General features: G+C 37.8%; 1 protein-coding gene across 1 annotated transcript; it reads right to left on the bottom strand.

The window, feature by feature from the left end:
• Positions 1-14,118: 14,118 nt before the first annotated feature.
• On the bottom strand, positions 14,119-16,438 carry LOC110872025 (zinc finger CCCH domain-containing protein 15). The gene is made up of 2 exons (XM_022120781.2): positions 15,648-16,438; positions 14,119-14,764 (listed from the first exon to the last, which is right to left on the bottom strand). The coding sequence occupies exons 1-2, from the start codon at positions 16,251-16,253 to the stop codon at positions 14,474-14,476; spliced, it is 897 nt and encodes a 298-aa protein (XP_021976473.1). The 5' UTR covers positions 16,254-16,438; the 3' UTR covers positions 14,119-14,473.
• Between the last annotated feature and the right edge of the window lie 3,994 nt (positions 16,439-20,432).

Below are 20,432 nucleotides of genomic sequence, written 5' to 3' on the forward strand. Positions count from 1 at the left end.
GGCACGGGAAAGCTTCCGAGTGACACCACCGTAAACCCTAAGCATCAAGGGTCGAATTCAAGGAACACACGTGAGGTACCAATTAATAAAGTTACTTTACGTAGTGGTAGAGTTGTTGATAATGGTGTCAAAACACCACCACCCCAATTTGTTGAAGGGGTGGTGGAAGATGCTAGTGATGATGAGCTTGAGGATGGCCAAACGGGTCAAAACAAAAACGATTTGAAAAAGAATAATGTTACCCCCGTTGTGGCCATCCCCGTCCCCAAGGCTAAGGAAAAGGGTGTGGAGGTTAATACCGCCCCTTATCCCGAAGCATTGAAGGGACCGACGAAAAAGGTTGTAAACAAAAGAGGTCCACAACAAGAAGAGTTGTTGGAAATTTTCAAACAAGTAAAAATCAATTTACCTCTTTTGGATGCAATCAAACAAGTACCGTCTTATGCTAAGTACTTGAAAGATTTGTGTACTCAAAAACGCACTCACAAATTTCCAAAGAAATTAGATTTAACCGAAAATGTGAGTTCGATCCTTTCGGGTACACTTCCACCTAAGCTCCAAGATCCGGGTGCGCCTATCATTTCAATTCAAGTGGGCGATTTTAAAATCAACCGGGCACTTCTAGATCTTGGTGCTAGTGTAAGCATCCTACCGGGTAGTTTATATGACCAATATGAGTTTGGTCCACTTCAATCGTCAAACACCACCGTGGTGTTAGCCGATTTAACACCTAAACTACCCCGTGGAGTTGTTTCGGATGTGATAGTGAAAATCGAGGATTTTTACTATCCGGTGGACTTTCTTGTACTTGATTATGTGGCCAAGGACCCAACCAAGCAACCTACGGTGATTTTGGGTCGACCGTTCTTAGCAACTGCAAATGCTCAAATTGATTGCAGAACGGGGACGGTTGACATGACATTTGGAAACCGGAGGTTGAGGTTGCATGTTTTTTCCGGACTTATGAACCCTCCAGTTGATGATGAATGCTTTATGGCAGACATTGTTGACACGTGCATACCTCTTTGCGACACAGTCGTTTATGGGGAAAACACAATGGAGGATTGTTATGTGTTTGACAGGTCACAGGTGGAGGTGGAACGAAGCATGGACGAGGAAGTGAGGAGCTTAGAGGTGCTTGCGGTTAGAGAAGGAAAACCGACATGGACGCACCAAGTTGAGAGCTTACCGGAGAGCATTGATACTAAATTGAAGCCGTCTTTAGTGGAGCCCCCGGAAGTTGAGTTGAAAGCATTGCCAAAGCATCTCAAGTATGCTTATGTTGGAAAGGGCAATACTCTCCCGGTTATCATTGCATCAAATTTAACCGGAGAGCAAGAGAAGAAGTTGATGGAGGTGTTGGTCACCAATCGGGCGGCGATTGGATGGACCATTGCGGATTTGAAAGGTATTAGTCCCTCGGTGGTGATGCACAAAATCATCACGGAGGAGAATGTGACTCCCGTTAGAGATGCGCAAAGACGTTTAAATCCGAACATGAGGGAGGTCGTGAAGAAAGAGGTGTTGAAGTGGCTTGATGCGGGTATCATTTACCCGATCTCGGATAGCCAATGGGTAAGCCCAACACAAACGGTTCCCAAGAAAGCCGGCATACAAGTCGTCAAAAATGACGCAGGTGAAGAGGTAGCTACCCGGCCGGTAACCGGGTGGCGAATTTGTATTGATTATAGGAAGTTGAATAACGCAACTTCTAAAGATCATTTTCCTTTACCGTTTATTGATCAAATTGTTGAGAAATTATCGGGGCAAAAATTTTATTGCTTCCTAGATGGTTATTCTGGTTATAACCAAATTGCCATCCATCCGGAGGATCAAGCAAAGACTACCTTTACATGTCCTTACGGTACCTTCGCATTTAGGCGGATGCCGTTTGGATTATGTAATGCTCCCGCCACCTTTCAAAGGTGCATGATGAGTATCTTCTCCGATATGGTGGGAGAGTCTTTAGAAATCTTCATGGATGATTTCTCAATTTTTGGATCATCATTTGAGACTTGTTTGGACCAACTAGACAAAGTGTTAAAAAGATGTGTTGAAACTAGTTTGGTCCTAAGTTGGGAAAAGAGCCATTTTATGGTTCAAGAGGGAATTGTGTTGGGGCACGTGGTGTCAAGTCGTGGGATAGAGGTTGATCGTGCTAAGGTACAAGTCATATCTACTTTACCTTATCCCACGACCGTTAAAGGTATTAGGTCATTTTTAGGTCACGCGGGGTTTTATAGGAGGTTTATAAAAGGGTTTAGTGATATTACAAAACCCCTATGTAATCTTTTGTTAAAAGACCAAGACTTTAATTTTGACAAACAGTGTGAAAATGCCTTTAATGTGTTGAAACAGAAATTGGTTGAGGCCCCGATCTTGCAATCACCAAATTGGTCATTACCCTTTGAAATTATGTGTGATGCAAGCGACTATGCGGTTGGGGCCGTGTTGGGTCAACGGGTAGACAAAAAGCCGGTTGCCATTTACTACGCAAGCAAGACTCTCTCGGATGCACAACTTAACTATACAACAACCGAGAAAGAGCTACTTGCGGTAGTTTATGCATTGGATAAGTTCCGGGCTTACATATGGGGTAGCAAAGTTATTATTTATTCTGACCACACTGCTGTCAGGTACCTCATGGAGAAAAAGGATGCTAAGCCGCGGTTGATACGATGGGTACTCCTATTACAAGAGTTTGATTTGGAGATTCGAGATAAGAAAGGGAGTGAGAATGTGGTCGCGGACCATTTGTCTCGGTTGAGTATAGAGGATTCTTCCCGTGAAGAAATTAATGAGACTTTTCCAGATGAGCACATCTTAAAAATTGGCATCTTACCATGGTATGCTAACATTGTTAACTATTTGGTTACAGGTGACTTGCCGGCTCATTGGGATAGAAGGAAGAGGTTGCATTTCCTGTCTCAAATCAAGTACTATACGTTGGAAGAACCGGACTTATTCAAGATCTGTCCGGATCAAGTCGTTCGAAGATGCATACCCGACGAGGAGATTCCTAGCGTCTTGATGCACTTGCATTCATTTGCTTGTGGGGGCCATTTTAGTGGTCACAAAACAGGGCACAAAGTGCTAAATAGCGGCCTTTATTGGCCGACTATTTTTAAGGATGCTTTTCATTTCGCTAAAAACTGTGTTGAGTGTCAAAAGTTGGGGAGTATCTCTAAAAGGGATGAAATGCCCATGCAACCGATCCTTATTGTAGATATTTTTGATGTATGGGGGATCGATTTCATGGGCCCATTCCCTAATTCACATGGCAACTTATACATTTTGGTGGCGGTCGATTATGTATCCAAATGGGTCGAAGCGATTGCCACCAAAACGAATGACCATACCGTTGTTTGCAATTTTGTTCAAACGAATATAATTTCTCGATTTGGGGTTCCCCGGGTAATCATTAGTGATGGGGGATCTCATTTCAAGAACTTTAATTTTGGCAAACTCTTAAAACGGTATGGTGTTGACCATCGAATTGCTACCCCCTACCACCCACAAACAAGCGGTCAAGTTGAAGTTTCCAATAGGCAAATAAAAGAAATTTTGCAAAAGACTGTTCGACCCGACCGAAAGGATTGGTCAACAAAGTTGAATGATGCTTTATGGGCTTATAGAACGGCTCATAAAACACCTATTGGAACTACTCCTTATCGCTTAGTTTATGGGCGAAATTGTCACTTGCCAGTGGAACTTGTGCATCGTGCTTGGTGGGCTATAAAAGAGGTTAACATGAAATATGACGATGCAGGAAAGGAGCGAAAGTTGAAGCTTTGCGAGTTGGAGGAGCTTAGGGAAGAAGCGTACGAGTGTGCTTCAAAGTATAAGGATGACATGAAGAGAGCACACGATGCAAAGTTGAAGCCAAAGGAGTTTGAAGTGGGTCAAAAGGTTTGGCTCTACAATTCGAGGATTAAATACTTCCCGGGAAAGCTCAAGAGCAAGTGGATGGGCCCGTATGTGATTACACGGGTCGGGAAACTTGGCGATGTTACAATCAAGGACCCGAAGGACGGGTCGAAGCAAACGGTTAATGGTCACCGTCTTAAACCATTCCTTGATGGTAATGAAGAGAAAAAGGATGTAAATGTGGAGTTGGTATGCTTCTTGGGAAGCGTACCAACATATGAGGTAAATTAAAAGGTCCGGTAACACGTTTTGTAAAGTTATGTACACTTATTTAATTGTTTGCGTAATTGGATGTGAATCGTTTCCGGTTCATACTAACCTTTCTTGATTGTGTGAAGTTCGGGCATTCCAAACGGGTCATGACGATACAAGGTATGTTTTAGACTTGATTTGGTGCATTGAGGACAATACACGAATTTTTGGGGGGTGGTAGGGCCGTTAACGGTTATTTGTTTATAAATTTTAACTTATAAAAATCACAAAAACATTTTTAATAATTTTTAGGAATTTTTGATGTAAATAGTCCCTTTGGTAAATATTCATGATTTTCTTCCTAAAAAAAAAAAAAAAAAAAAAAAAAATAAGAAAAATAAGAAAAAAAAAATAAGAAAAAAAAAATAAGAAAAAAAATAAGAAAAAAAATAAGAAAAAAAAAATAAGAAAAAAAAAATAAGAAAAAAATAAGAAAAATAAGAAAATAAGAAAAAAAAATAAGAAAAAAAAAATAAGAAAAAAAAAAAATAAGAAAAAATAAGAAAAAAAAAAAATATATTGCCTGACCGTCGGCGACGGGGGCATAACCGTCGGCTACGGCCTTCGAAAATGCCCGTAGGCTCAAAAACAACCGTCGGCAGACCCTTAGGCCGTCGGCCCCACTCTTCAATTCCAAGAGCCGTCGGCGACGGGGGGGGACCCGTCGGCGACGGGCTCTCCTTTTCGTTCCGACGCAGCTCCGCTCCCAGGTTAATAAAAACGATTTAAAACCCATTTTTACCTCACCAAACCTTTTCCAAACCCACTTTGAACCACAAACTCGAACCTAAATCATCTTACCTCACTTTTTCACCACAAATTCCCTGCTTTCTCTCTCTCCAAATTCACCCAACTCCTTCCATCCTCTTCACCTTCTTCCCCAAACCCTAGCAACCTTCAAGCTTCCATAACTCCCTCAATTTTCCACCAAATCCTCTGATTCTTGGGTCCATCTTGAGTAGTTTTTCAAGACGAACAAAACCCCTAACACGGTTTTCATCAATTCTTGCTATTGTGCAAGATTTCTGGGCGTGTTCTTGAGGGTTTTTGAAAGGGTGTTCATCAAAGTGCTTGCTTGTCATCTTTTCTTAGTTTTTCTTGTCTAACAACATCAAAGGTATGGTTTCTTCTTAAATTTATGCTTGATTATTATATTTTAGTGTCTTTCTTCCGAAATTTTAAACTTTTGGTTTAAGAATAGGTTGTTTAGACAATGTATGTTATGATAGCATGATTTTGGGCAAGATTAGTAGTTTTGAATGGAATTTGAGCATGTCATAGCCATAGTGAAGTGATTACACTGTTATGAACATGATTGAACATGAATATGATGTTGATTTTTGTTGAAATTATAAGATATTATAAGATTGACAAAAGATTAATAAGTTATGATAAAGTAAGCGACTTTGGAAGTTTAAAGAGGCGACTTTACATATACTCGTTAATTAAATTGTCAACATCATACATCATGTTCAAAGTTTGGAAGTAATGAAGGTCGAATCTATATTGATGTTTTGCTTGTTTTTGATTGTAGTCATGGCAGGAAGCAAGAGACAAAAGACTACCGGTCAAGTTTCATCATCCGGGATTGGGTCCTCTTCCGGTTTAATACCGAAGAAGTGGGAGCAACCGAGCTCTGTTGAGGAAAATGATGCGAGGTTATACCGACAAGATTGGGAATGGGCAAAGTTCAGGGATAGTCAAAGTGCCCGAATTTGGGATGATGAGAAGAACAAGCAGTTGTCGAGCTACCAAGACAGAAAGTTGGAAGCTAAGTTGTGGAAATGGAAGATGACAAATGGGGTGAACACACCGGTTCCAACAAGAGTGATCTGTGAACGGACCGTGAATGTAGAAGAATTCCGGAAAATCGGAATTGTGCAAATGTTTGAGAGGTTGGGCTGGGAGAGTGTATTGGATTGGTGTGAAGACAACACTCACCGGATTTACTTGTCAGAAGTATGTGAGTGGTTGTCCACATTGAAGCTTCTCAACAAGAACGAACCCCCTTCGCAATGGAAGTTAGTGGGGAAGACATCCCGAGGAAACATGACGATGTCTTTTGAAACGATGAATCGTATTGCTAGGTTTGATTCTTTGGGGGTACAAGCCTATGATTATCCATCCATCGAAAATTTCTTGGATAATCATTTGAACACCAACGACATTGATCAATTGGTAGATGTTATCTTGCCAACCCACCCGGGGGGTGATATGAAACGAAAGCATATGTCACTCGAGGGAAAGATCCTTCAAGGGATCTCGGTTGAGAACATTTTAGCAAGATTTGGTGATCGTGGGGGTGTGCGAGTTAGTGATTGCAGGGTGGTGCATGCCCTATTGTATGGAGCCCCGACACTGTCGTGGAGGCACATAGTCATGATGAACACATGGGCCACCAGGGAGTCGTCCCAGAGGCGATTTATTCCGTATGCACGCCTCATCAGTGCTATGCTTGTGCAGCAGAATTGCTTACCTTTGGAGGCACTATGGGTCTCTAAGCCAGTGGAGGAATTTACTTGGGGTTACATGAAGAAAAATTGGAGAATAGAGGTCAAGTTTTCGGGCAATCGGTATGTGGTGACCGATGATTTGGGGAACAAGTTTGAGGTTCGTACTTCCGGGGCACCACCCGTGCAGGAAGAGGATGTGGAGATGGAGGAAGAAGAGGAAGAAGAGGAGGAAGCTGAACCCTCCGAGGCACGAAGGCCAAGGCAACGTTATATGCGGCCACATAGGGAGATAAACGCTGAGGTGGCAGGTTTTGTGACCCGACGACGGGTACCCTCCTACAAAAACTTTGACAGGGGGCAACAGGAGATATATGATAATGTCTCCGCGTGTATAGGAGAGGGTCGGGAATACAATCAAAGGAGAGAAGCTTGGCAAGGGTCTTACGGAGCTTCAATGCAAGAATATTGGGACGCTCAAGGAGCCCAACGTGAAAGAATGAATAAGTTCATGGAAGAGCAAGAACTGTTTCAAGCCATGCAAAGGTCACATATGGAACAGTTAGCAAAGCAACAGGAGGATGAAGCAGCCCGAAGGCGGGCATGGGAAGAAGCGGAAACGGCGCGTCGACAACAAGAAGAAGAATTGAACCGCCGCCGTTGGAGTGCCATGTATGTCTCTCAAGAGATGGCGCTTAATAACGCCAAAGTGTTGCATGATCAGGAGCGACACCATAGAGACTACCAAGCCGGCCTCCCCTACGCCGAGCACTCGGGGTGGACAAATTACTCCGATCTTCCCTATCCTCAAGGCCCATCCGACCCGACTCCGCATTGGCCTGAAGCGGTAGGGTCTAGCTTCGTTCCAATCCCGTACCAACCACCACCCCAAGGGGAGCAAAGCCCCTTAGATAACTATAGGGAGATGTTCGAGGCCCTCACTGGTTATTCATACCAACCCAACCCGCCCATGGATCCAAACGAGCGATATCAGCGGTAGAGGTATGGTATGTTTTATGTTGTTGTTGTTGTATATTATTTTCCGCTATTTCTTTTTGTTTTTATTTAATTATTGCCTAGTTAAATGAACTTTGTGGGTGTGTTCCCTATATAACCCTCACGAGACCTACTCGTCCTCCCGAGCTATCGGGAGGTTTAAAAGGGCTTGTTGCATAAGCTAAATGCAACCGTGATTCCTACGAAAGTGAGTTAGGTTGATTGTTGTTGTAAAATATTTTCCACATAAAGTCAAAGGTACAATAACGTATGGCTTGGTAATAATTTCATAAAAGTGGTAGAACTAGGCAGTTAACAAATTTTGATGGTTGTGAGAAGCATGCTTCTACACAAGGGTTAAGATTTGTAGGTACGTTATGTTCGTGAGACAACTGCTTGGTGAAAAGATGAAGAGCACACAAGGAACTAGCGAAAAACCAGGTGCATACGTTTCTTTTTACCTTTGATCTTTAGTTAGCAAATAAGTGGAGTGTATTTTGTATTTTATTTCCGGGGTGTAATTTTGGGGAGGTTAGCCGTGTCACATCCCTTGCGTTTTACAAACTCTAGTTCTTACATATTGAGGACAATATGTACCTCAAGTGTGGGGATGGGGGAGTAGTAAAAATTTTCGATTTTGACCCGTTCATTTAAATACTACACATTGAGGACAATGTTTACCTCAAGTGTGGGGATGGGGAAAATTTCAAAAATTTTTCAAAAATGTCTTGTTTTCAAAGCAATCTCAAAAGCACAAGTAACCAAGTCAACGAGGGATGTCACAAACCATTTGGTCTTTTGTCATGGTCAAGTTCAAATTAATAAGCATATCGGGTATTTAGTGGGTGGTTATTTGAGAATAATTCGCCTAAGGAACTAGCAATGTATGCATATCACATATCATACCCTTATACGTGAGGATTGAGCCATTCTACATCATAGATTCACATTTACATGTTTCATTGTTGAGTGGGCCATTAGTCGCGTATTGTAGAACTTGCAACTTTTGATACATTCGAGACTATAGACCGAATACAAGCACGAGAATGATTAAGGCATTAGGTAACCCTTTTTCTTTTACACCATTTGCTTACCTTTACCCAAAATAAATCCCCTAGTCGCCCACTTTGAGCCTAAACCTTTCTTTTGACCACCCTATAGCCCATAACCGTAAACCTTTTTCTTTTAAACCCGTGTGATGGAAATTCGATTTTAGGATTATTTGTTTGCATAGTTGTGGTTTATGTGAAAAAAAAAAAAAATTGCGAAAAAGAATGAAAAAGCAGTGAGAAAAACACAAAAAGATGTGTTAGTAGTTGTTGAATAAAAGGCGAAAGTTTTTGCCCATGTTGGATGTTTATAGTTTGCTTTTGTTTAGGATAGTCTTTGTTAATAAAATTCGAATTTCTCATCACCATAGCCACTTAAAAATAACCTATTCCTACCCTTCGCCTAGCCCCGTTACAACCCCTCAAAGACCTTTTGACTTGTGCCTAGTATTTGTGTTCGATAGTGGAGAATGATTGAGTTGCAAGCCTATGCGGGTACGTGTTCTATTTGGTTTTGAGCGATTAATTGTTGAAAAGCTAACACGTTACACATGTTAGCAAACTTTAAGCCGAGTGGAGAGCACATTGTGAGGGATATGCATGATTTGTTAGTTTTACGGGCGGGTTAATCTTGGGTAACCATTTGTGTATCTAAAGCACGTCACCGCTAAATACATTGAATATTATAAAGAGTTTGAACTTTTGTATGACATTAGACCTTAACTTCTGTCTCGAGAATGGGATGTGCATTCGTTGTTCGACCCACGTGAAAGTGAAAAACAGATTTGCTTGAGGACAAGCAAAAGACAAGTGTGGGGATGTGATACGCAGTTGAAAACCAGTGCTTGTTATTGTTTAACTTAACGTTTTTACGTAAGTTTTAGTTTCGAATAGCCTACTTTTAATCAAGAATGTGTTTTGCAGGTTTGATGGAGTTTAAGGAGCTTTTTGGGAGCTTTACAGGTCATCGGGTCAAAAACCGGAGCACCGGGATGTGTTACGGATCAACCGGAAGTGCAAGGAACGAAAAATGGAAAGTGGGTTTTTAGGAGGCCGTCGGCGACGGGGTCCAGGCCGTCGGCGACGCCCCCTGTATAACCCCGTAGGCTGAGTTTGCCCGTATCCAGGTGGTTAGGCCGTCGGCCAAATACGGAATTTTGGGGGCCCGTCGGCGACGGGGTCAGACCCGTCGGCGACGGCCTGTAGAAATCGGAAACGGGAATTTTGGCCAATGGAGGTTTATTTCGATTTCTATTGGTTCTAACTCATTCAATTGGGGAGTTACACTTAGTTTGGAGTTTGAAAAACACAACTTGGAGCCATCTTTCACTATCATCTCATCACCAATCCATCATCCATCACTTCTACATCCGGAATCAAGAACAAAGGCACCATCATCTTCTTGATTCCAAACCCTAGTTCATCATCATCACAACCATTTTACCACCTTCAATCCATCCATCACCACCAACCGTTTCCAAACCCTAATCATTCCACCATCCATCCTCAAGCTCCAAGATGATCCAATTGAAGTCTTGTGCATCCGTTGATTGTACCGTTTACACCATGAGCGGCTAATTTCTTGGAGGTTTCACCCCGGTGTAAACTTTTGTAAGATTTAGGGTTTACTATGTTTTGTTGATTGTTTTGTGACAACTTGAATTGCGTTTGAATCTTAGACAATTGTCCTACGTTGGTATTGAATTTGCAAATTGTCGAGTGAATGATTAAATTTGACTTTGTGAAATGAATGCACGTATTTATGCTTTGTCTTTTGGTAGGATTTGTTAGTCCAAAGTAACGAAGTGTATCATGGTCCGTTGTTTACAACGTTGATAGCGATTGACACCTAAGCTTTGTGATTGCGACCCGTTAACGAACTATTTCAAGTAAAGCTAATTAAAATACATAGTAACCCTAAGTCTTGCAATTGTTGAAACCGGGTGTGAGCCTTGTTTTCTTCTTATTGTTTAAACAATCATTTTCACTTCTTGCATTTAGTAGTTAATTTTAGTTAATCGTTTTAGTAATTTCAACTCACATCTTTCAATCAAATCAAAATATTCAAAATCAAGTTAGCAAGCTTCATAAAAGTGACAACTATTCATCATTCAATCAAATCCGCACACAAACCACATACTCTTCGTGGTTCGACCCCTTGCTACCACTAGCTATTTGTTAAGGGTAATTAGGGTATATAAATATTATCTTTGACCGGAGCGCGACACTCCGATCAAATTTTGGCGCCGTTGCCGGGGAGTGCGTGCGCTTTGTGTTTGGATATTGTTTGAATTTGTGTGATTAACTGTTTAATTTGTTTTGCTTTCTTTTTGTATTGTCTTTTTCCTTGTTACGCGGGGTGTGTTACTTGTGCAGGTTACAGGTAGTGCATGCGTACACGAAATTCCGGTAGGACTTCACCTCTAGTCTACGAACCGGAAATTGAAAGACTTGCAAGAAGAAACCTAGCAAGCCGGTTAGAAGCAACTCTTGCTTCTAATCAAACCAACCGAACACCACCACTCACACCGACCATTGAAACCGATTCAATGGCGAACCACAATTCCAACCAAGAATTTAACCCAAACCAAAACCTCCACCCAAATCAATTCCAAACCCGAGGAACCTTTTTTCCCGCTCAAGAGCTACCGGGTGGTAACACCAATGCAAGACCACCCACTCCACCTTTCCGAAACCAAAACACCAACAACACCCAACGAACACCTCAGCAACAACCTATTCACCGACAAGCATCGTTGCCTATTAACCTTGATGATCGGAATGTCAACTCTGATCGAAGAGGTAACCGTGATCACGGCAATCCCGTGAATGAAGACCCATTCTTCAACATTGACGATTTAAGGAATGCAATTCCCGATGACGAACCGTATAGTGTTCCCGGTTATCAATCACCGGAACACGTGAGCATTCATACGGAAAATTCGGACGATGGGGGTTATTATGATGATCGAGCCAATGATGATGAAGATTGGGGTTACTTGAATAGGGGAAACGTATATAATGATCGAAGGTATGATGATGAGGAGTTTGGGTCTTGAAAAAAATGGAAAACTAAAATCAAATTGATATCTTGAAAAAAATCAACACTCTAATAGTTTATCAAGAAACAAATAAACATGGATACATGAAAAAAGAAACATTTTTGCTTATACATTTGCTTGGAAAATTCTTTGCAAGTTTCCACTTAACCCAATGTTCCCATATTTCGTCCTTCAACTACATCAAAATTGATCCTGCATTTAGTTTAATAATATCGGTTACATACTTATAAAGTTAAATATTTTATTTGTCCAAAACATATCCATACTACTTTTTATAATTTCTTTTAATTATATACTTATACCAGCTTAGAACACCGTGTTATATACGAATTGCATAAATTTAATTTATATATTAAACAATATAGTTGTATCATTAAAATACCCCGTCTATTGCACACATTAAATAAATATAACATAATCGATTAACACATACGGTCGTTAAGATATGTATTTAAATAATAAATTCAATGTACTATTACTTATTAAAATTATAATTTGTTTTATTTATTTATTATTAGTTTAGAAACTTGTGTATTACATGTGGTAGAACCAATGAAATATTAGATTATTATTAACAATCGGAAAAAATAAAATAAATAGTAAATAAATAAATAAGAGAGATCCATGAAGTTTGTGATTTAATATAATTAAAATAAATAGTAAATAAATAAGAGAGGTCCATGAAGTTTGTGATTTAATATAAATTTCTTATTTATGTATCCTATTAAATATTAAATGATAACAATATTAAAAAATAATTTAACTAAATCTAATTTAAATGAGAATAAAAATTTATATATTTGCCTGGTTCTATAAAGAAAAAAAAACTTCTTCTATCTCCTATGAAAAAAGAGAAAATACAAATTATACATTATTAATTAATTCAAAGTTTGATAAAAAAATTATTTCCTTATCTAAGTTATATTTAGTTAAACTATTGTTTAATAGGAAAAAGAAATTAAAAAATAAGATAAGGAGACGACACCACAAATTGATACGCGTCAAAAAAGATTTTCATGTATCAGTATAGAAAGATTCACAAAATACTTCTTAAACTTACCTATTTCGTTCATTAATTCATACAAAACATTTATCGTCTTCGAATAACTGTGACAACATTTTGCTATCCTATACACCATTTTAGGATAACATATTCTTGTATACGTGGGCGAGATATCTTATAATATGTTTGGGTTTCTCTAATGTAAGAAGACTGTTCAAGTATGGAGTCTAGTTGAAAAGATCACAACAAAGTGCGATAACATTATTATATGACAACAAAGCGTGCTACAAAGCAGGAGTCCAAGGGCACCCAACGTGTAGAGGTCAAGGGTAAACCTTCCTAAAATGATAATTCGATTTAGAGCTATGGCTTGTTAATAAATTTAGTCGTGATCATAACATATATATGTGTGTTCAACTTTTGTATAACCATAGACGTTGATCTAATTCAAGTTCGATGGAAGACTAACTTGCTATTGATATAATCACATATATTCAGGTACCACTAATCATTTTTCATGTTCAATTTTATGGTCTTCTCGACTTCTTGTGTTCTTATTTGTTTGTGTGGTATTTGATACATATGATTACATTTTTTAGAACAAAATGGGGCAAAACCACATACTAAATAAACATTTTTTTAATATTGAAATATTTAAAATATACCGTATTCTACTGTTTGACTTCGATCGGGTAAGATTTGAAAATTGAAACCGTCACACAATTTTTTTTTTTTTTTTTGCTATAATGAGTAACTATCTAAACCCATAGGTAGCTGCTGCCTGCTAGAAAGTTATTTAAGCTTGGGCCTTGTGTGGGCCTTATTTTGTACATAGTATAGGCCTTCCGCCTTCAAGTCCATTGACTCCATTCTAACCTTTACATGTATAACCACTTTTCTTCTTTACATTCTAACCTTTACATGTATAACAACTAACATGATGTAGTATTACCTTGGACACACATATTAAAAAAACTGTATATATATATGGCTCGTTATATTTAAGTTTAAGTATAGAAGAACAAAACCTATATACACAATTATAAGTAGCGTACGGAAGACAATTACTTTTCACGAATGAGAAAAAAAGGTGGTTAAAGACCGCCTCATGTATCACATATAAAAGATTATGTATAAATATCTACTTAGGTTTGGCATTCTCTACCTAAACTTGGTATTCTATTAAACACACTCTCTCTATAATTTATCTAGTAATTGGACAAAATGATGGATGTAAGACACTTTTTTTTTTTTACTTAAATTTGGTTTTGTATTGAACACGTTTTTTCTCTATATAATATTTTAGTGAATAGACACAATGATGGATGTGAGAGACAAGTACCATAAGCTAACTCAATTTCCTGCCTGCCTGCCTATGAAACATATAAAATGTATCTATGATATAAATGGAGTGCTTGGGGACAGAGATGATGAGTGAAACCACCAAACTAATTCACCCACTAATCAATCCATCATGCACCCCCTTTCAGCATTACAACACTTGCTTTCAATATCTAATAATCACTTCACTTTCAACTCAAATCAAGGATTAATGCAGTGATTACAAGACTATATCTATTTACTTTCTTATAGCAAGCAGTGTGTCATGTCACTTTATCTTTTCCTTTTTCATTTCTGTTGCTAGAAAAAGGAATTTATTAAAGAAACTTAAAAAAAAATTATAGTATTTGCCTTAGAGATCATATACCAGTGGATAACTGCTTCTGTGGTGGTTCATCTCATGAGCTTCTCCTCCTCGGTGAGAGCATGGCGGAAATGGCAACGGTGACCATACGGGCATGGGTCACCCGCAAGGACCATTCGACAGACTTCGGTTTTGTAGCGTGGGTGGCGTATGACTGGCCTGAGTTCCTCAATGCCATGAGCAAATTGACAATGATCTCCGTATGGGCATGCACCGGTTTGTTGCCATTTGTTGCATAATTCGGTCTTTGTCATACCTTGATTGTATACCTTCAGCTCCAATGGTTCCTCCTCTTTCTTCCCACGTACATACACCTTTTGCTGATTAATTTTCAACATCACAACACATGTACAAGTTAATTAAAAGAATGAACACCATAATATATGTTTTCTTGAGTTATGGTGCATGCAAATAGGGAATAATTCAACATTATTAGGCAGGCAGGCATCATGGGAGAATACTTAATGATAAACAAGTTACGAATTGCATTATTGATTTATCTTGTGCAAGCTACGCTAGGGGTGTTCATCGAACCGAATTTGGGTAATTCGAGTTTGAAAATTATAAAACTAAATTCAATAAAACTGATTCAAATAAGATTTATTAAAATTTGGTTTGAATTAGCACCTATTTGAATAAACCAAAATAAAATAAAATTAAATATAAAAATCTAAAAAGTAAACAAAACTAGTAAAAGCGTGAGATATTTTTATGACGTTTTTGCTTTAATCACTTGTATATTACTATTTACAAATTGGTTTTGAGTAAAATTTGTATTGAGAGGTAGATAAAAACAAGAACGTCACGGTGACAAACTCAAACTTTATAAAACAACATTCTTTTAAAAATTATAAAAGAAAAACAAAACGAGTTTAAGAGTAACAATAATAACAAAATAATAAATAGTTTTCATCATCCATGAGTTTTAGTATATATAGATATAGATATATAGATATACAGATATTGATAGATTCAAAACTTAAAAATATCAAAACAAAAATTTCTAAATAAAGAATCCCTAAATAAATATATAATTTTATATAATATAAAAAAACTTGGACATAGCCCAAAATCTCATATACATGTTATATAAATAATGATAAAAATTAATTTTATGTATATATAAAATGATAAAATTAATTTTATGTAATGTAAATTCGGGTTATTCCAATAAGCCCATAAAATATTAAAATTAGAATTTACCATATCAGAACCAAGTTTAACCCGATCCACAGCCCGTGCAGCCCGTACCCGACCCGAACCACCATCACTCGCTCCAACCGTCTTCAAGTATCCATTAGACCTAACAGAAATACTCTTCGGCAACTTAACCCGCTCCACATCCGTTTTCTTAACCGGATCCACATTCTCCACTCCACGCGCCACTCGTTTCTCACTCGCCGCCGTTCCTTTCTCCCCAATCCTCATCCGTCCAAAACAATTCGCAACGGAAGAAACCGGAACCGAATCCGAAACCGAAACCGAAACCTGTTGCAACTGAGATAACTGCTTGTTTAGCTCCGAATTCATCATCTGAAGATTAACATTCTCTTGCCGGAGCGCTTCTGCTTCTTTGGAACTTAGCCGGAGATTATTCAGGCACCAGTTTCGCCGGTCAATTAGGTCTTGAAACGGTGCGAATTCCGGCGAGTTTCTCATACGCGCCACCGGTGGAGTCATGGAGAAGATCGGTGAGTACAGCGGTGTGTTAAACTCATTACACACACCACCGCTTGATCGGTGGATGAACGATGACCAGAGCTTGCTGTCGTCATCATTACCGTATGAAAAATCGGTGTAATTCTGCATTTTTTCAATGATTTTGTAATGGAAAAACGTAAATTGAAGGTTGAATTTCAGTGTTTAGTTATTTAATTGCATGATTCTTGATTCTTGAATCGAAAGAGATGATAATTTGTTGATTAATCTAGAGAGAGAGAGATGGAGGCATTTTAGAGAGAGAGAGAGAGTGTGTGTATGAGGAACGACGTGACGTGATGAGTTATATAAAAACCGTTATTACGTAACGGAATTTATCCAACGGGATGTTGTAATTTTACATTCTTGACCTTGTAAACTTTGATTGGGTGGCTAACTGAGAGGGGTGTTTTAGTCAATTTAGATCATAAAAGTAGTTGGGCCGGTTGTAACCAGTTGGAGGTTCTAGTTTCTCGTCTTGTGATTTTGGCGGGAAGTAAAACTGAAGTACACGTAGGCATGTCACGTTTGTTTGATATTTTTGGGTACTGAAATGATTTTATTACACATGTATATATATTAAATTAAAAATGATATGTGATTTATCGATAACGATTTCATGAATGTATAATGATCATTTAAGTCCAACTAGATACAATACAACTTTAAGTTACATGAATTTTACGGAGTTGAATATCTCGATGACAAATAAAGATTATCTGTGAGAGTATGTTCAACGTGAGTATCTAGAATTTTTCAAATGAGTACGTAGACAAAAATAAAACATCAGACACACTCATTGTGGCTCTCATCCGCCTGTTTCACACGGCTCCTCACCCGTATGTTCAAACGAGGGCAAACGACAAATGGTGGGGCCCTCTACACAAACAATACACCCACAGTATATAAACTTATTTAATATTTAAAATTACGCCTTAAAGAGAATATAGTGTTGGAGATGAAATCGGTGTTTGGAAATTGGAATTAATTTGATTTGGCAGCTGCCATAACACGTTTGTAACATTTGAAATGTTTAGCGTTGAAGATGCCCTAACTTAAATAACATAACGTTTTATTGGAATATATGATTAGTCGATATTGCTAATCTAATGTTTACTTATAGTTATACATATAAGTGTAATTACTTAAAAGTGGAAACATAAAATCTCTTAGAGTAGAAAAGAATTTGAAAATTGCTTGACGTATACTAACCACACTTGCCAAGTTGTAGAACCCTACAAAAATAATTTGCACTCATTGTAGTATATATCATGTGTGGGTATAATTAGTATATACCCATATATCTAATTAAAAAACTGTTTTAAGTATTTTTTTTTCTTTTTGTTGTATATTAAATTTGGTTTTGACATTAGTAGAGACTATTTTTCTATGTGTAATGTCATAAACAAATCAGGAGATCATAAAGATCATGTAAATTACTAAAAATACTTTACACGCCATAGATGTATGTATCGACGTTCTTCTACTAGATATGAATATAAATATAACAAAACAACATTTTAGATGTATACTTGCATGTGCAAATTTTATTAGTCTATAATTTGTACGGTAATATATTATTTGCGTCAACTAAAAAAATTATAATTTGAAATCTTGTACTTATGAATAGAGACATTTCAATAGATGAACAATGGATTTGAAATGCTTCATTTAGAAGTTTAGTTGAATGATTCATTAGTTGGAGGTGTTGATTTCTAGCTTTGAATTCAAAGGTTTGCTTCTTTAATACAACACTTAACTAACTCTTTATCATCTTCCCATTCATAGGTTGCCATCACTTCTAAAAACCCTTTTGTTTGGTGTATAATATGTATACCCCACACTTGATTCCCACATTTCTTCAACCCCCAAACATTCCCATCACATAATCACTCTTAAGTGAGAATTAGGACCCATTTATCTAAATTAAGTTACTTTGACCTATAACTTATGTCTAGTTTGATTAAAACTATTTAGTTAATAATACTTTCTTGAAAGACAAACAATCAGGATCCCTTCAAATTTAAAAAAAGATCTTAAATGCATATTTAAAAAAAAAACTAGTAAAATGCTCCCGCGCGTTGCGGTGAGAATTCGGCTGGTATTAGTTTGTTTCATTATGGTATGGATATGGTACCGCCATTCGGTATAACATCCGAAAGAGAAGTATAAGCACGTAGCAATGGTATTTTCGGAATTTTATCCAACATTATATTATATTATTAAAAAATAAAAAGGGTAAACACTATTGCTATATCTGAAAAACTAAAAACTAAACCGTGATGTAGATTTGATAACATGTATATTTGTTTGTTCGGTCACTTGTGCATTATTACTTTTCACAACCTAGTTTTAAATAAAACTTATAAAAAACATATCACAACTGAATACTTGAAATTTTATAAAACATAATATTTGAAAGTTATATATGAAAAACAAAATATGTATAAGGATAATTATCTTAATAAAAGTTAGTAAAAGATACAAGAGAGAAGTAACTGTGCATAGCAGTAATTTGAGTATGAAAAGTAGTAAAAAGTTAAATAGTAAATATGTGAGTGAGAAGAAACTTTTAAATCAACTAGTTATAAAAACCATCGCCGTGTTGCGGCGAACTTATTTTGTTATTTAGTCTGTGTTTATATGTGTTTGAAATCACTATAAGCGCCTTCACATGGAATCGCTGACAAGAAAAAAAATGTAGAAAGAAACACTAAAAAATAATCGAAAGAAAATCAACTAAAAAAGTTGTACGGTAATGATGTTGTTCGGTAGAAACCCGTAGTCAGAGATGAGCAAATAATAACGGGTAGCGGTACCGAATTTCCTGAACCGAAAGATCCTAAGTACCAGTTCGGTACTGACGTTTGGCGTTCCTGGTACCGGTTCGCTAACGGTTTTTACCTTCATATACCAATACCGTAACCGGTATTTTCTGTACCAAAACCGATTCGGTATCAGTTGGCACCAAGCTCATCACTACCCCTGAAACTAAAAAAAAGTTGTACGATACCATTGTTGTTCGTACGGTACCTGTGATCAGGAAACTCATTCCGGTAACGACTTTGGCGTTTTATGTACCACGTTGGTGCTGGTTTTTACCTTCATGTACCGATAACGAACCGGTATTTTCGATACAAGCTTATCAAACTTAAAAAGTAAAGAAGATAACAATTATTATAATTATAGTATTAAAATAATAAACTATAAAAAAACTGTACATAATATTTTATTATATTATAATATAAGTTACTGTTCATTTTATTCACTTATTAATATATAGGAGAATATAAGGATAATATGCATTATGGAGTACAATTTAAAGGATTTAGTTTTCGTAATAATTTCAATAACCCTTGGGGCCTCTTCTCTTTGCCCTTGCCTTACACCCCTTTATTCTTCGGGTTCAGGACTGCTGTAACCTCTCGTTTCATGCTTGGTACTTGGATGATGGGACGATTATCGGCAACGTATCTGAGGTTGCTAAGGCCTTAGACATCATCAATGAGGAGTAGGGGTGTTCAAAACTATCCGTATCCGAAAATCCGATCCGAAATATCTGATATTCGAATCCGAAATATCGGATATCCGAATTTTCGGATATCCGAATTTTTCGGATTCGGATTCGGATAGTGATTTTCAAAATTTTTGGATATTTCGGATATCCGAAAATTTAATTTTTATTTTTTCGGATATCCGATTATCCAAAAATATCCGAAGTATCCGAAAAATATCCGAAATATCCGAAAATATCCGAGAAAATATCCGAAAACTTATATTCGGATATCCGAAACTATCTAAAATATCCGTTTCCGAATATGAAAAAATAATAAAAAAATAAAAATTAAATAAAAAGTTGGATTTTCGGATATCCGATTACGGATTCGGATAGCGAAATCTGGTATCCGAAAATTTCGGATATCCGAATTTGCGGATATCCGGTTTTGAACACCCCTAATGAGGAGGGGTCATCTCTGGGGCTTTATCTCAACATTAAGAAAAGAGAGGTTTTTTGGCCGACATGCGAAAGACGGAAAGTTCAGGACGGACTTTTCCCGAGAGGGATTGGTAAAACAGAGAGGGGGGTTAAGCTCATTGGTTGAGCTGTTAGCAATGATCCTAGCTTTATTGAGGAGTTGGCTGGGCGGCGGGCCTCGAGGGCGGTTGACCTCATGAAACTCTTACCCTGCCTTAGGGATCCACAATGTGAACTTCTTCTGCTAAGAACGTGCATGGGGGTTGCTATGTTACTTTTTAGGCTACGGACTTGTCAATCCCATTTGATGGAGG

The sequence above is a fragment of the Helianthus annuus genome, chromosome 8 (genome assembly GCF_002127325.2).
Source record: "Helianthus annuus cultivar XRQ/B chromosome 8, HanXRQr2.0-SUNRISE, whole genome shotgun sequence".
NCBI classification, from domain to species: domain Eukaryota; kingdom Viridiplantae; phylum Streptophyta; class Magnoliopsida; order Asterales; family Asteraceae; genus Helianthus; species Helianthus annuus.